Source organism: Chenopodium album, chromosome 23 (genome assembly GCF_948465745.1).
Source record: "Chenopodium album chromosome 23, dcCheAlbu1.1, whole genome shotgun sequence".
Classification (NCBI taxonomy): domain Eukaryota; kingdom Viridiplantae; phylum Streptophyta; class Magnoliopsida; order Caryophyllales; family Amaranthaceae; genus Chenopodium; species Chenopodium album.
Genome location: NC_137856.1, coordinates 12,373,463 through 12,389,266, shown reverse-complemented (window position 1 = coordinate 12,389,266; position 15,804 = coordinate 12,373,463). Strand labels below are relative to the sequence as shown.

The following is a 15,804-nucleotide window of genomic DNA, read 5'->3' as shown; positions in this document are numbered from 1 at the left end:
CAATTGAAAAAAAGTTTCAATCTTATTTAATCGTGGTTTCAAGATTAAATAAAATGTCCAAAATAATTATGAATTGATGGGCTCACTAGGTTGATGACCTTTTGAATGAAACCCCACAGGTGAACTAAATTCATATATTATTTAAGTTCTTAGTTCGGAATCATTAAACTGGACATAAATGATTTCTTAAATTGGACTAGCATGTTAAGATTGATTGGATAGCGCAGTTTCATGGGCTATAGGAGCGTAGTGATGCTCGGTCAATCACATGGATATGCATGAATGATGCATGATCGAACTATAGACCTACTTTGAAGTTCAAGTATAGAGCTTCCGGATATATTAGTGGATTCCTTTGACATGAGTGGAACATTGATCTCATTCAATGGATGTTATAACTGTGGTACATTCAAACGTCTGCCCGTAACTGGAGATTATAAAGGGTGTTTTCCGGTTATTTCAGAAGTTGAGTGGGAGCTTTGGTTGCCACAAGATTGGATAGAGTCTACCTATTTAATTAGGAATGTGTCTTGGCCCCTTGAAGAGGGAGAATTCAGAAAATGCATGGCCGTGCTCAAATGTGTTACATAGTAACCATTTGTTTTGTAATTCTAACTCAGATTTCAAGAAAAGATTTGTAGATTAATATGATCACAACATAAGGTGCAATCATATTATCAAATCGACACACATTGACCTAAGGAATTTGAATATTGCGCACTTGTCTCAGACAAGTGGGAGATTGAAGGAGTTATATCTTCGATAAGTGCAATTACTAGATATATCAAGGATCACTATTATGGAGATAATAAGTTCGTTCTTTTGGGGAGTCATCCTCTGTTGCTAGACTATGAGAGATGATATTTGGACTAGTCAAATAGTCCAAAGCCCTCTAGAATGGATCATATGAGGTCACACACAAGGGTATTGGGTTAAGCAAGTAAGAGGCCCATTAATGGGCCTCATGAGCAATTAACTAATCATGAATTGGACTGGGCTAACATAGTTAGATTGGAATCAGGTTTTGGGCTTTTGACATGGGCTCTTATTTAGAGATGAGATCTATAAATAAGATCCATGCCTAGGGTTTGTAGTAAGCAGTCATAATTCACACACTGTGAATTTTGACATCAAGACAACCAATCCCAAAACCCCAATCCTCTCTCTAACTCGCGGCTATCTCTCTCCTCCCCTCGTCCGTACGGTCGGCCACCCTAGGTGGTGCGTGTGGTGGTTCGTGGTGGTTCTTAGTTAGTTTGTCGCTCTTCTCCGTAGAAGGTCAATTGAAGGTTTCAATTGCAACTAACTAGCATTAGTGGAGGTCTTAATCTATGCCCGTGGACCAAGTAGAGGAATCACGCTTGAGGTTCTTTATCTCCCCTTGCTCTTGCTCGATCGCACGTGGAATCACGCTTCAAAGGTACAATTATGTGTTCTTTATGTGTTATGCAATGATCCTTGGTTTAGGTGCTTTATGAATATGATTCATGTTATTTCCGCTGCGTAGTACCTATATATAAACCCCTACAAAGTTATCTCCAATACAACTAGTAGTTGGAAAGGAACCTAGCTTGGCACATCTAAAAATATTCGGATGTGCAGTCTATGTTCCCATAGCACCGCCCCAACGTACTAAAATGGGCCCACAGAGTAGGTTGGGAATCTATGTTGGCTATGAATCACCTTCCATCACAAGATATCTCGAACCATTGACTGGTGATCTTTTCACAGCTCGGTTCGCAGATAGTCACTTTAATGAGACATTTTTCCCAACCTTTGGAGAGATAAAGAGGGCCCATGCTACAAAGAAATATCATGGAATGCCCAAAATCTATCATACCTTGATCCAAGGACAAATGCGTGCGAACAAAAAGTGCAAAAAATAATACATTTGCAAAACATCGCAAATCAATTGCTAGACGCATTCACTAATACAAAAGGAGTGACAAAGTCACATATACCTTCAGTAAATGCCCTTGCTAGGGTTGAAATCCCAGCAAAGAAAATGGATAATCCACTTTCAGATAAAATTGCAGCACGCAAAAGACATGGCAGACCCCTCGGAGCTAAAGACCTAAAGCCGAGAAAATCCAAAAGAGTGAAAATGAGGAATAAAAAGAGTGAAAACCCCTCAAATAAAGTGGATTAAATCCAAAATGATGAAAATACAATCAACCCCCAAGATGAATCTAAAGAGTCAGATGGTACATCTGAGGGGGAGCGTGAAAATGAAATCGTCGACAATCATGAAATTTCAATAAATTACGTCCACACTAGAAAACAGTGGGATAGAGTAAAAACCTATGTCAATGATGTATTCGCATACTCAATTGCCACAGAAATCATCACTGATGTTGAGGACACCGAGCCATCATCTGTAGATGAATGATGACGAAGGAGTGATTGGCCAAAATGGAAAGAAGCCATTCAGGTTAAATTAAAATCTCTCGCAAAACGCAAAGTTTTCAGTCCTGCAGTCCAGACTCCAAAAGGAGTGAAACCCGTCGGGTATAGATGGGTGTTCATACGAAAAAGAAATGAAAAGGACGAAATTGTAAGATACAAGGCTAGACATGTAGCCCAAGGTTTCTCTCAAAGACCGGGAATCGACTATAAGGAAACATATTCACCTGTGGTAGATGCCACGATACAAAGGTTCCTCATAAGTATATCAGCATGCAAAGGACTACAAATGCGTTTGACGGATGTTGTGACTGCATACCTTTATGGGTCACTTGATACCGACATCTATATGAGAGTCCCCGAAGGACTTGAACTACCTGAACCTTTGAGGTCACAACCTCGAAAGCTACATTCCATAAAGTTGAAAAAATCACTCTACTGTTTAAAGCAATCTGGGAGGATGTGGTTTAACCGTTTAAGTGAGTACCTACTCAAAGGAGGGTATAAGAACGACCAAATTTATCTATGTGTATTCATCAAAAGGTCCGAAAATGGTTTTGTCATAATAGCGGTGTATGTTGATGATTTAAACATCATTGGAACACATAAGGAAATCGAAGAAACCGCTAAATGTATGATGAAAGAATTTGAAATGAAAGACCTTGGAAAAACAAAATTTTGTCTCGGATTACAAATTGAACATCTAAGAGATGGTATCTTAATTCATCAATCCAATTATGCCGAGAAAGTATTAAAAATATTCTACATGGACAAAGCACAGCCATTGAATTCACCAATGATTGTTCATGCTCTAAACATCAAAGATGATCCATTTAGACCCCGACAAGAAGGTGAAGCTGTACTTGGTCCAGAGGTGCCATACCTAAGTGCAATAGGAGCTTTGATGTACCTGGCCATCAACACTAGGCCAGACATTGCATTTTCGGTAAACTTATTAGCAAGGTATAGCTCTGAACCTACAAGCAGACACTAGAATGGAGTGAAGCACCTACTTTGCTATATACGTGGAACAATTGATTTAGGGCTCTTCTATCCAAGAAATGGAAATTCTACTCTCGTGGGATGCAGGTTACCTATCAGATCCAGCAAAATCGAAATCACAAACTGGCTATCTTTTCAGCTATGGCAATACAACAATCTCTTGGAAGTCAACCAAGCAGACATTAACAGCAACTTCATCAAACCAAGCTGAATTGATTGCCCTTTATGAAGCTGGTAGGGAATGTATGTATATGGTTGCGATCTGTGACCCAACATATACTAAAAAAAAGCGGCATTAAAACAGTCGAAGAAGACCCAACTACAATATTTGAAGACAACACTGCTTGCATCTCACAAATTAAAGGAGGCTACATCAAAGGTGATAGAACAAAACACATCGACCCCAAGTTCTTTTTTACTCATGACTTGGAAAAAGAAGGCAAGATCGATGTCAAGCAGATCTAGTCATGCAACAACTTAGCCGATCTATTCACGAAGGCATTACCACCTAGAAAATTTCAAGAACTCGTGCATATGACCGGCATGCGTCATCTTTGTGATCTGTGCTAACTTAGGGGGAGCCCTATATGTGATGTACTCTTTTTCCTTCATCCAAGTTTTTATCCCATGGGGTTTTTCTTGGCAAGGTTTTAATGAGGCAGATAAACATATAGGTACAATAGCAGTAATATTTATTTTTACATACATATAAATTAGGAGTCACCCTATAGAAATCCGTTCAAGGGGGAGCGTTGTAATACGCAACGTATTGCGTAATATGAACGGATTAAGAATACCGCCAAACATCACCGTTTAGCTTCCCATTCAAATTAAATATCGCCGCTCAGAACCTCATGCTCGATTAGACATTTCACTGCGTGTTTAACATATCGAGTAAACACTGTTCATGCAAGGGTACTATAAAACCCCACATAATCCGAAGGAAATAATAACATCAATTATCGGAGTATCTAAAAGCTTTCTTTTGATCTCTTTGAAATCCTTTGTTGTAAAACATATATTACATTATAAATTAAGGGGAAAAAAAGAATAATATATAGTACATTAAAACTAAGGTTTTTTATATTATTTTTTTACTTTTTCTTTACTATATTATTTTTACATTAAAACTAAGTTTTTTTTTTCTTTCTTTTTTTTTTTAAAGGACAAGATTAAGGCTGCAACAAGGTTTGATCTTGCATCCTTCCTAGAGCAAGTCTCTATAGCAAGACCTATGACCACTACTCTAGCTTATTTCGTATAAAAAAATAGCAAAATGAATGTATATAAACATTTTTTGTAAATAAAGTAGGGGGACAACTGTCCCCTTTTGTACCCTTCTGACACCGCCAGTGGTTTTGACAAAGCAACCATGGTAGTAGTGAAAGCAAGAAAAGATGAACCAAAAGCTAATGAAACTATGATAGAGATATGAGAAAGAGAAAGATAATGTTCGAAAGCTTTATTTTATTGAAGGGTATACAAATGTATTTATAGTACATAAGTAAGCATTAGAATATGACTAGATACATTAGATTATTTATTTAGGTACATTAGCTATACCATTCACAATTATTGTAATACATGAAATAACTCGGAGCATTTCCTGAACCTAAGAGTTAGTTTTTATGATTAAAATCTGATTTCAACCATATCATAAATTGTTGTGACAAAGAAATACTTTGGGTTTTACTCACAAAAAAACAAAAAAAACAAAAAAAAAAAAAGAAAGAAAGAAATAGGAGTCCTTTCCCTTAATAATGTTGGCAAAGTTTCTAATTCCAAAAATACCACCACTTTTTTAAAAATTCCCAATATACTGTCAACATCAACAACTTAATAAAATTAATTTTTTTTCTTGATTTTTTTTACAAAACCGCTAAATGAGATGGCGGTGTTGATGTTTCCCACCTAATTAAATTTTTTTTTACAGACTTTTGTTCTTTATTTTTCTCTAACTATGGGCTTGTTCATATTTACTGAACTGAACTGAACTGATTAGAGCTGAACTGAACTGAACTGATTGGAACTGAACTGAACTGAACTGAATTAAGCTGAAATGAATATTTTATGTGAGAGGGAAATTAAGAGCTGAACTGAACTGATTGGAACTGAACTGAACTGATTAGAGCTGAACTGAACTGATTAGAGCTGAACTGAATTGAACTGAACTGAAATCAAGTAAATATGAACAGGCCCTATGTCGTTAAAAACAAGAGGATCCCCACTCAAACTACTCCTTATTCGATCTTCAAATTTCAGTCTTCATTTTACATCATCTTCAAATTAATTCCAGTTTAATGTTGGGTGGATTTTTTGGGCATGGATAATTAAAGGCTTAAACCTTGATGATATATACAGAATTTTCCATTCACATACTAAACCGCCACATACACCACCGCATCTTCCGCCATCGCCACCACCGCATCTACGGTCCTCGCCACTGCCTCCTTCGTCCTCACATTCAAAGGCCAAAGGTTTATGTAATTTTTAATTTTATTAATTATGTAACTTGCATCAATTTTCTTCTCCTTCATATATAATTATAAATCCCTCATTGTGATATTTTCCAGATTAATGAAACATATGACAAATTGACAACTTCTCTCTTCTTCATCCCCTTCTCTCTCTAAAATCAGATTACTCTGAACTTTTTTACCCAAATTTAGATTTTCTTTGTTTGATTTGGACGAGTATACGTATAATTAATTTTACCTCGATATCATTATATTGTTCATCAAATTTATCCCAGATTATAGTATATCAGTATTCTACTCTACTCGGTTCTTTTTTATTACGGAGTATATATGGAAACCGCCACTTGAATCGGCGGTTTTCCCCAAATGGCGGTTTTGGGTTGAATTATCAAAAAAATATATTTTATACCTAAATGGTGACGTGGACTGTAGATTGGGAAAATGTAAAAGTGTAGCTGTATTCATGGAATTACTAAGAGTAGGAGCATTATTATAGGAAAGCACTCAAAGAAATACTTGACCAAAAAAAATAAATTAATTAACTAAATTCAATTTCTAATTCCTCTCGAACCAAAAAAAAAAAAAAAAAGGTTTAGTTGGGGTTTAAGGAAGAAGTAGCCGTAGCAAGCGAGAGAATTGCAGAGGTTGATTGAATATGTGGCAATGGCGGATTTCCAAATTGAGCACCGATTCAAAACTAAGGAGGTTATCAACTTCACTCAAATCTAAATTTGAAGATGAAGGTTCTTGGTCTTATTCTACTCAATGGTGGGGCTCTGATTCTGATCACCATTCTCACTCCGTCTTTCGAGCTACTTCTACTCATGGAAACGGCGTCGTTTCCGTCCTTGCTTACCCTTCTTCCTTACCTGTTAGTTCATATTCTCACTCATACAAACAACATTTATTTGCTAATTCATTTTTAATAAAGTTAAAAGGGTTTTGTTATTTGTAACTTTTCTATCAAGATGGTGTTATTATTCGGAATATAAAATCACGTGTTCATCGATGTTGTTAGTGTTTAGTTTGATGGTTAGTATTTGGAATATAAAATCATGGGTCGATTGGTGTTGTTAATGTTTAATTTAATGGTTAGTGTGCGGGATGGGGTTATGTTTATCGTTTTCCATAATAAATAAAAATGTTTAATGGGGTTGAATTATGATTTGCAACACTGAAGTTTTAGCAATAGATTGAAAATGTTTGGCAGGAAAAGTAATTGGGTTAATGTGTTTTCGGTTGCTTGTCAAAATGAATCTGTTTACAATTGTATATGAATTGAATTTTGAATGATTTAAAATGGGGAATGCAGTATTAGTTTTCTTATTACGATGTTTGTATAGTTGTTTGATTATATAACCTTGATTCAACCTTTAACAGTCTGCAAATCGTTGGCCGAAAACAGAAGAATGGCTTAGGAAAAGATATGCAGAAGTATGTTCTGATGCTAACAATGATGAATGCTTCAAAGTACTAGGTTACCAATGGCGTGTGCTTCGATTTAACGATGTCACACGCCAGAGTGCTGTAAAAGTTATGGCAGCTATAAAATTGTCTGATCCTAGTTCTGTATACTACAAACAGCAACCTCATGTTCTGGCTGTTCCCTGTAAGTGTTGTTCAGCTGAAAATTTTGATATACCATTACACGTCAATTTATTAAATTGCAATGCTGTCTATTTAGTGGCATATATTCTTTGTACCTCAGTTCCAGAGCTTTTGTTTTAGCAGCTCATAGTTTTGTTACATAGTGCTCCTCATTGTCTTGTGTAGTAGACATTAATTATGCTATTCACATCCTATATTTGCGGCTATATCTTGAGATATCTTCTTAAAACTTGTTGGACATGATTAATAAAAAGTTCGTGTGTGAACTATCTTCTCTGTAGATGATAAGCCGATTTCACTCTTTCATGTAAAACCTATATGTCTGCTTGACCTCATATTGGTGCTGAAGAACTTTTGTTTAAGGAAGGTTCAGCTCTACTTTTTTTTCCTGCTGAAAATTATACTTTAAATCTGCTGAAAATAATACCTTACATCTGCTCTATTCGCGTGTTGAATGGAATGAGTGTGTGTGTGTGAGATGCTAAGGAGAAATGGCCAAATGAGAGTTAATTGATCATTCTCTCTTCCTCTCGTCCACTCAGGCAGGGTATATACCTGAGAGAGTTGATTGCCATAGGTTTATTGATAGAGTTAGACACTTGTTCAAATATTTCTTTGTAATTTACTTTGTTTCTATTATAGTTTTGTAATTGCCAACATAGATTCTTGTAGATGATCTTCAATTTTATCTATATTCTTGATCAATCATTTTACATTGCTGTGAAACTCAACCCAAGTTAAAGAAAAAATCGGAAAAAAAAAATTCAGCATATTGATTTAAAATTTTAATCACAAAACTTACAAGTTGATTTTTTTATCCCCAAATTTTTGTTGCTTGTCAAGTATTAGGTTATATAGTTTCCTTAGAAGAGGCAATGAATATCCCCAAAAACTAGGTGATTGATGAAACTTCTTAAACTAGGCTACCTACTTTGTGTGTAGATAGCCATGGGGCTGATGATTTAATTAAGTGTTCCTTTTGAAGATATCTTGTTAATTATTACTACTTCTGTTCCTCTTTAGTATACCATCTATCTATTTTAATGCATCTTGAAATATATGACACTCTTTATTCTACTTATTTGGTAAGCTATATAATTAAGTATTTCTTATTAACGCTCTTATGCTTCATATATGATGTATTTGTTGTAGTGATTCTGACTTAATGAAAACGAAACATTGATACTTTTACCTTGTTGTTTTATTGTTGCTGTGTGAGATTGTAATGTACTTTAGTAAATGGGTATAATTTGGTAACATCACTAATATGTAGCCAAATACTACGTGGGTAGCTGAGCTGACAATTTTTTTTGCAGGGGTGTTTATATTGCTTTCAAATTGTTCTGAGGTGCTAAACTGGGAGATCAGAGAATTGGAACTTGACATTAAATTTCAATAATAAAGATTAGTTGTGGTAATTTAGCCCAAATCCTTAAAAAATGAAATCAAACTAAGTGTGGCATAGCTTAGGGTGTATTCTCTTCCACTTTTGTACTCATTAAACTAATTATGTATAAAGTTGTGATAATGTTTCATTTGAATCTATTTTGTCTGAACATTTCTTATCATAACTTAAATTAGTTGAGGATAACACACCTACTAAAGAGTAATGGAGGGAGTATCAATATTTTAGATGCTATGTGCCATTTTCCCTCTTGTAATCTTAAATTATATTCCCTCTGTTTTTTAGGTGTTACACTTTGACAAACAAAAATTTAGGAGCTCAGGTTGATTTATAAGAAAAAATAGTGGGGGTCAGTATGACAGTATATTAAAAAGCAAGGCATGTAAGAGGAGAGAAATTACTGAAAGTAGGGAGTGGGGACCATGAGAGGAGAGAGATATTAATAAGTAGAAGCTTACCATAAATAATCGTGTAGTGCTAAAAAAAGCCCGATTTGGGGAAGTGCAACACTGAAAAAAAGGCGATATATAGTAAAATGTTATATGTAAGCATTTGATGTTTCATAGTCGTGTCATTCTGCTAGTGGATAACTTATGTTTTATACTGAACTTTTTTGCAGATACGAAGAGTATGGTAGCAGCTGGATTTACTGCATTATCGTCTACTAATTATGATCTTGTGAATGCAGTCAATGGAAAGAAGCAAATGCGTGTCTTATGTGTAGGTCATGGTGGAGGAAGTTTACCATTATTTATTGCATCTAAAATTCAAGGTAGATTGATGAATTCCCTCCTATTCAGGTTCTTGATATATTTCAATTGTTTTCTCCTTAAAATGTTAAAACCTCTATGAATTAGTATCATGTATATCCATGCATCTATACCCACCACACACACTTACACCCACCTTTTTTTTACATGCAAAATGTCAAATTTGTCGTAATTTGAATTTTTGTGCTTATGAAGAGGTCAAACCAAATTGTATAGTATTGATCATTTGATCCAAAAGTTTAATCTAAGCTTGATTGGGAGAGTAAACTCAAATGCATTGTAAACTAAAAGTTAATAGAATTTATTTCTGCGACATATGTTGTTTTAACTATTATTGACTTATAAATGCTTGCAAACTGCAAACTATATGTTGCTAGGTATTGCTTATGCAAATCTGTAGATGATCTTATCAATCTCAATCACGATACTGAACTTGTGAGTTGTGACTGCCTTGTTGGCTTCTGGTGCGGGCACTACACGTATGAGTTCATGAAGATTAGGGGCAGGCCCTTCTTAAGAGTTCAGATCACTTATTAAATTGAAGGTACAGAAACCTTCTGTTTCTGTGCAGGAAGATAAAATTTTGGCTTATTCGTAGATAATTTGGTGAAGCTTATAATTCCTCCATTTTTTACTTGCCACACTTTAGTAATGTACTATCCACGTAACTTCAATTACATTTCGTGATTTATACTTGTAAGAAAATCAGTCGTATGGGATCTTAATGTATATTTTATATAATCTAATTTTATTATTTTTACAAATGCATAATTAAAGATGTAAACAGTTTAAGTTATGCATTGGCAAACATGAAAATAAAAAAATGTTGCAAGTTGTTTTTAAAAAAAAAGTATAATACAGTGTTTTCACTATTGTGACTTGCTTCCTGCTTCTTTAATGGTCTTATTTGCTTACCATCGTTAGGCAGTAGCACATTAGTATGGAAAGGTGGCTGATCAGAAAAGTCCACATTCTTCTTTGGTTTCATGAGATGGCTGTTTTTCTTCAACCCTACAGACTTCTTTAATGTTAACATCTGCCTGTAGTATGACTTAATGTCATGTAACTAGATTCTATTTCTTCTCTTGGGAGGTTGAGTGAAACAATGTTTACTAAAATTTCTAACCTGCCTATTATTATACTTGTATGTAATAGCTAAGCAAATGCTGTTATGCATGCCGTTGTACTCTAAAGAGTCTAAGCATCAATTGATGAGGGTTTTCCACGTATCTTGGCTTGGTTGCTGGACATTTAACATTAAACTTTTGTTTAGATCAGAATCATCAGATAAGTATATCTCACCTGAACAGTTTGGTTACTAGTCAAAAGTCTCAGTTTGTAATCAGGAATTGAACATGCCCTTTTTTCAACTGAAGAAAAGAAACAGTGTTGATTTCAGAAAGTTTTCTTAGTGTCTGGATATGTCTGTATTACATGTCAATTTTGGATTGAATATCTTAAAGCATTTAAGCACTTTTTCAATGATTATTGTGGTCATGTGGGTAATTAAAACACATACAGAAGTTTCTGATGATTCTTTTCTTCCTGTGGATGTTTAGGTGCTGTTATTGACATTGTTGAAATAGATCCTCTTGTTATTTCAACTTCAATTCAAGCAATGGGCTTTCCATCGTTTTCAGTTGCAGTTCCTTCAGGTTGCCATGCTCTTTCAAAACCCAATACAATGGATGACGTCCTATGGAAAGGTGTCCATGAGAGACTTTTCCTCTACGAATCAGATGCGGAGAAGTTCATTCTCAACACAGAAAATGTGTATGACATTATCTTTATTGATGCATATGATGGAAATGATATTTTTCCTCGCAAGCTATGGGACCCAGATTCTCCATTCCTTTTAGCCCTTGGCAGCAAACTCAATCCTTGTCATGGCACCGTTGTAGTGAATCTTCATTCTGATGATGATGTGAGTGCTGATGCACCAGTTGCTGCTCTCCACCAGCCAGTTCTGCCTACGAGGAAATATGTTTCTAGAGTCTGCCAAGCATACAAGGATATGTTGGTGGGTAAAGGAAGTTCCTTTAGTAAGAAACAACTTCCTGGAGTGGGGTTCACTATTTCAGTTCCTTGGGTGTGCAACACAACCCTTGTTCTGTGTAGAGGTTTTGGCGTGGATGCTGGAAGCTTGGACCAAGATTCGGTTTTGAGTTCCCTCATGTCCAAATCTCTTGAGGTAGACAGGGATTTAAACATGCCATTTTCATGTTTACAGTATATTAATAGAAGTTTTTGTCTTCGTGGTTGATATCTTAGATGCGTTGGAAAATAACATTTTCATTGTGGAATGTTTGTGAGGTTTTCCAGTGACACAAACACATTCACCCTAGATATTGCCGGCAAGCTGGTTTTGTTGCCTGCAAGATTATGAGATTGTGTGGCAGACTTGGTAATCATCATGAAGAAATCGAACACATGCACCAAAAGTTTGAAATCTCTTCTAAGTATGCTGTACATGCCGAGCTGTTCTTGTCAGGAACTCGTGATTGGGAACTCGGAGCACTTAGCGTTCATATATTTGATTAGTTGCTCAAATAATCAAGCACCTATGCTTCTAGTACTCATTGCTGTTCAGCACTTCAGCCTTTGAAGAAGACTGCATTGGACATTTACTTTTGCTCAAATTACTGAATTTATGCAGTGAAACTCTCCACAAGTTGGTCTTCTTTTACCTTGCACGCTGTGGTACCTGGTTTTTAGTGGACAAAGATTAGTCTATAAAGGTTCCACTTAGGTGTCTGATAAGACTTATAAACAAAAATTAGAGTCGCCACCTTATTTTTATCCGAATAAGGACGGATTTTAAAACAGTCAATTTTAAGAAATAAAATTAAATAAATAAATAAAATCAACTGCTAACTCCATAAAAAAAAGGCACAGGGTTCGGGGTTTAGGTTAAGAGAATCGAACGTCTGGAACTCGTCTTCTCTTCCGTTCTAAGGAACGGGCTCTTACTATTGCGTTGTTAAAAAAAAAAGTTTTAAGACATATTAACCACAAAAAAAAATAATTAATACAAGGTAGGTTTGAGCACCAAAGTTGCACTACGTACCGATCATAGTGAGATTTTGAATTCACTCACGGATCAAAACCTTCGTAGTTCGGACAGATGCCATGTTTTAAATAACCAATTCCATTGGGTTTTTAATTTGGGTTGTTGACATAAATGTCATTTTTGTAAGTGGGATTTTAGTGATCTTTGACGGATTCACTCATAAAAGTAAAATGAACCACCTTGGTTGAGGAAAATCACCCCAATTAGTGATCACCAAAAATGTCTTTTGAATAAGACAATTCAACAAATGCGTCCCAATTGACGACTTTTTAGTGGGTCAAGGTATTTTTTGGGGCAAAACTGTAAGGGTTCATTATATAATCTCACTTTGGGTTTAAATTCACTCAAGGGTAATTTTTGTAAGCTTTTAAGGATTATGTGTTTAGGCTTAATGGAATTGTCCAAGTAAAACACGACACCTGTCAAGGCCTTACTTCCAAATAAAAGGGAACAATAAACTATTTAATCATATCCGATTGTCAATTAATCCATCGGGTAATTATAATGGGATGTAAGCTTATTTTCATGGAGATGGATAATTATGGCTAAATAATTAATCTTAACCTCATGTTTGGAAATGCGGCCATAACCTCATATTAACTATTATTACTTATTTAAAACAAACAATCAAAGCTATGATTCATTCTTGTTCACAAAAGGGTTTGAAATAAAAAGATTCACAAAATTATAAAAGAAAGATAAAATTTGTAAAACTTTTATTTATAAAGTCTTAAAAGAAAATTAAAATCACTAAGACACCCTTTTCAAAAGTCATCTTATAATAAGATTAAAGATTTTAAAACAACAACATTTAGAATTAAAGACTCTTATTTCTGAAGTCATCTTTAAAATAAGATTAAAGTTTCTTAAAATAACATTTAGAATTAAGGCTTGTTAAAACTCTTATTTCTAAAATCATTTTTTAAATGAAGATTAAAGACATTTTAATTAAAACTTCATAAGTTAAGAAGTATATATATAATGTAGTGTAATATAGATTTCATGCCACCATTAATAAAAATTTTAAAAAGCAATTAAGAAAAAAACGTGCATATTTCAATTTTTTGATAGTTTAAACTAAAAAAATCATTAAAAATCATAGATAAATCGAAAAAATTATTGTGAGATATGGTTGGAAAGCTCTTGAAAATTTCTATCACTTGAGCTAAAGAGCTGGAACTGATTCTGGTCGCAAAGGTTCTTTCATAGGCCATCTTTGGGACGTGGTAAGTAACTCACTACTCTTGAATAACCTCTACATAAACTCTTAATTCTTTAGGTCTTTAAACTCACTTTAAGAAATAAATCATCCTTAAAAATATGCTTTAAGCAGACATATGAATGTATTAATCTTTCATATTTAAAATGCATTAGAAAAAAAAATACAATGCAAATGCAATTACCCCCCTCTTTTAATAACCTATCACCTCACCAATAGGCTTGACTTTCTAATGTGGAGTAATGAAAGATTTAGGGCTAATTTAGCACCTAAATTATATCATCATTACCCCTATTGGTAACATCACATGGAAACAAACATGTTAGTTAGCATAATAATAATAATTAAGGAAATTAAGAAAAGATTGAAGATAATACCTTGAGCTAGATGTAGCAATTTTTTGGATAACCTCTTTGGTTTATCAAGGATGAAAATATGATCACTCCTTAGTTAAAATTAAATTAAAGAGTCTAAGTACTTTTTTTTAGTTTTGATATATTAAAGAAACTAAAGCAAAATGAAGCTAATGAACTTTTTTTTTTTTGATTAGAGAAAATAAACTTTGAAAAATAAAGCTAAACTTAAGAAATAAACTTTTTTTTTGGGTTTTAAGATAGAATAGGATAATTTAAGCAATTAAACTAATAATAATAACAACAATACTTGAACTTGAAATATTTTTGTGTTTTTTTTTTATAGGAATTAAAGATAATGACAATACTTAAATAAAAAATAGCAACTTAATTGTAAGATGCTTTTTTAATAAACTAATAACTTAATAATAAAGCTAAATTAGAGAGATTTTAACTAAAACAAAGATTAGAGGAGAATTTTTAGAGAGAACTTTTAGAGAGAAGAATTGTAAGAATGTTTTGGTGTGTTAAAACTTGAGAATTAGGGGGGTATTTATAGGTAAATAAAGGGGTTAATTTGTAAATAAAAATAGTAAATAAGTTAAAATTCAAGGATTACTTTGGTAAATATCAAGATCTTGGTAATAATGAGAATCTTGATATTAAATTCTCTCGTTTTACATGTAACAAACTTGCTAATCTGTTTTGCAACGCTTAAACTGATAAAATAAAGAAAACCGTAATAAAATCAACTCTAATATTCACATAATAAAAAGGTTCTAAAATGCCATGGTATATATATATATATATATATATAAAATGTATGACCAAGTCGTGTCATAACTAAAAATAATAATAATAATAATAATAATAATAATAATAATAATAATAATAATAATAATAATAATAATAATAATAATAATAATAATAATAATAATAATAATACTCACATGGTATATAATAAAAGAGCGCCTAAATTTAATTAGTCACTATTATACTCACCAAGGTGTTAAAAACAACACTTATATATATAAAAAAAAAAGTTAGCTCTGAGATGTTAGCTCTAAAAGATATACAAAGACATTAGGTTACAATACTAAAAGGGTTGGACAAAATATCTCAGAGTTAGTAAAAAAAAAGTAAAAGAGAAATAACCCCTACCCTTATTAGATAGTACATATAAATTTACCCAAGAATATCTGAACACACGACAAAACCTTATACATACGAGCATTTCTAATAATAACCCTTACTAAAAAAAGTGGATCATATAAAATCATAAGATTGACAAGGTCAACGTGAAAATACATCATACAATACTAAGTCATACAACATAAATTTAAGGTGGTCAAGAGTAAAATATATTCCCTTAACCGAATGACCTTAAAAAAAAGTGAACTCTTATCTTACTTTACTCTACTAAAACGCAAATTTATATAACCATAGTCGTAAAAAATAAAGACAAAAGATACAAAACTAGATCAAAGCTAGCAACAG

General features: G+C 33.7%; 2 protein-coding genes across 4 annotated transcripts; both read left to right on the top strand.

The window, feature by feature from the left end:
* The first annotated feature begins 3,169 nt into the window (after positions 1-3,169).
* On the top strand, positions 3,170-3,704 carry LOC145607045 (secreted RxLR effector protein 161-like). Its single transcript, XM_081662828.1, has 2 exons — positions 3,170-3,349; positions 3,447-3,704. The coding sequence occupies exons 1-2, from the start codon at positions 3,170-3,172 to the stop codon at positions 3,702-3,704; spliced, it is 438 nt and encodes a 145-aa protein (XP_081518954.1).
* A 1,963-nt stretch (positions 3,705-5,667) lies between these two features.
* On the top strand, positions 5,668-12,731 carry LOC145608652 (uncharacterized). 3 transcript variants are annotated; one of them, XM_081664261.1, is made up of 5 exons: positions 5,896-6,753; positions 7,263-7,491; positions 9,515-9,667; positions 11,225-11,856; positions 11,988-12,731. In XM_081664261.1, the coding sequence occupies exons 1-5, from the start codon at positions 6,538-6,540 to the stop codon at positions 11,988-11,990; spliced, it is 1,233 nt and encodes a 410-aa protein (XP_081520387.1). In that variant the 5' UTR covers positions 5,896-6,537; the 3' UTR covers positions 11,991-12,731. The 3 variants fall into 3 exon arrangements, with proteins under 3 accessions (XP_081520388.1, XP_081520387.1, XP_081520386.1); XM_081664262.1 differs by lacking the exon at positions 5,896-6,753 and adding an exon at positions 5,668-5,882 and having other exon boundaries at positions 11,225-12,729; XM_081664260.1 differs by having other exon boundaries at positions 11,225-12,725.
* Positions 12,732-15,804: the final 3,073 nt, after the last annotated feature.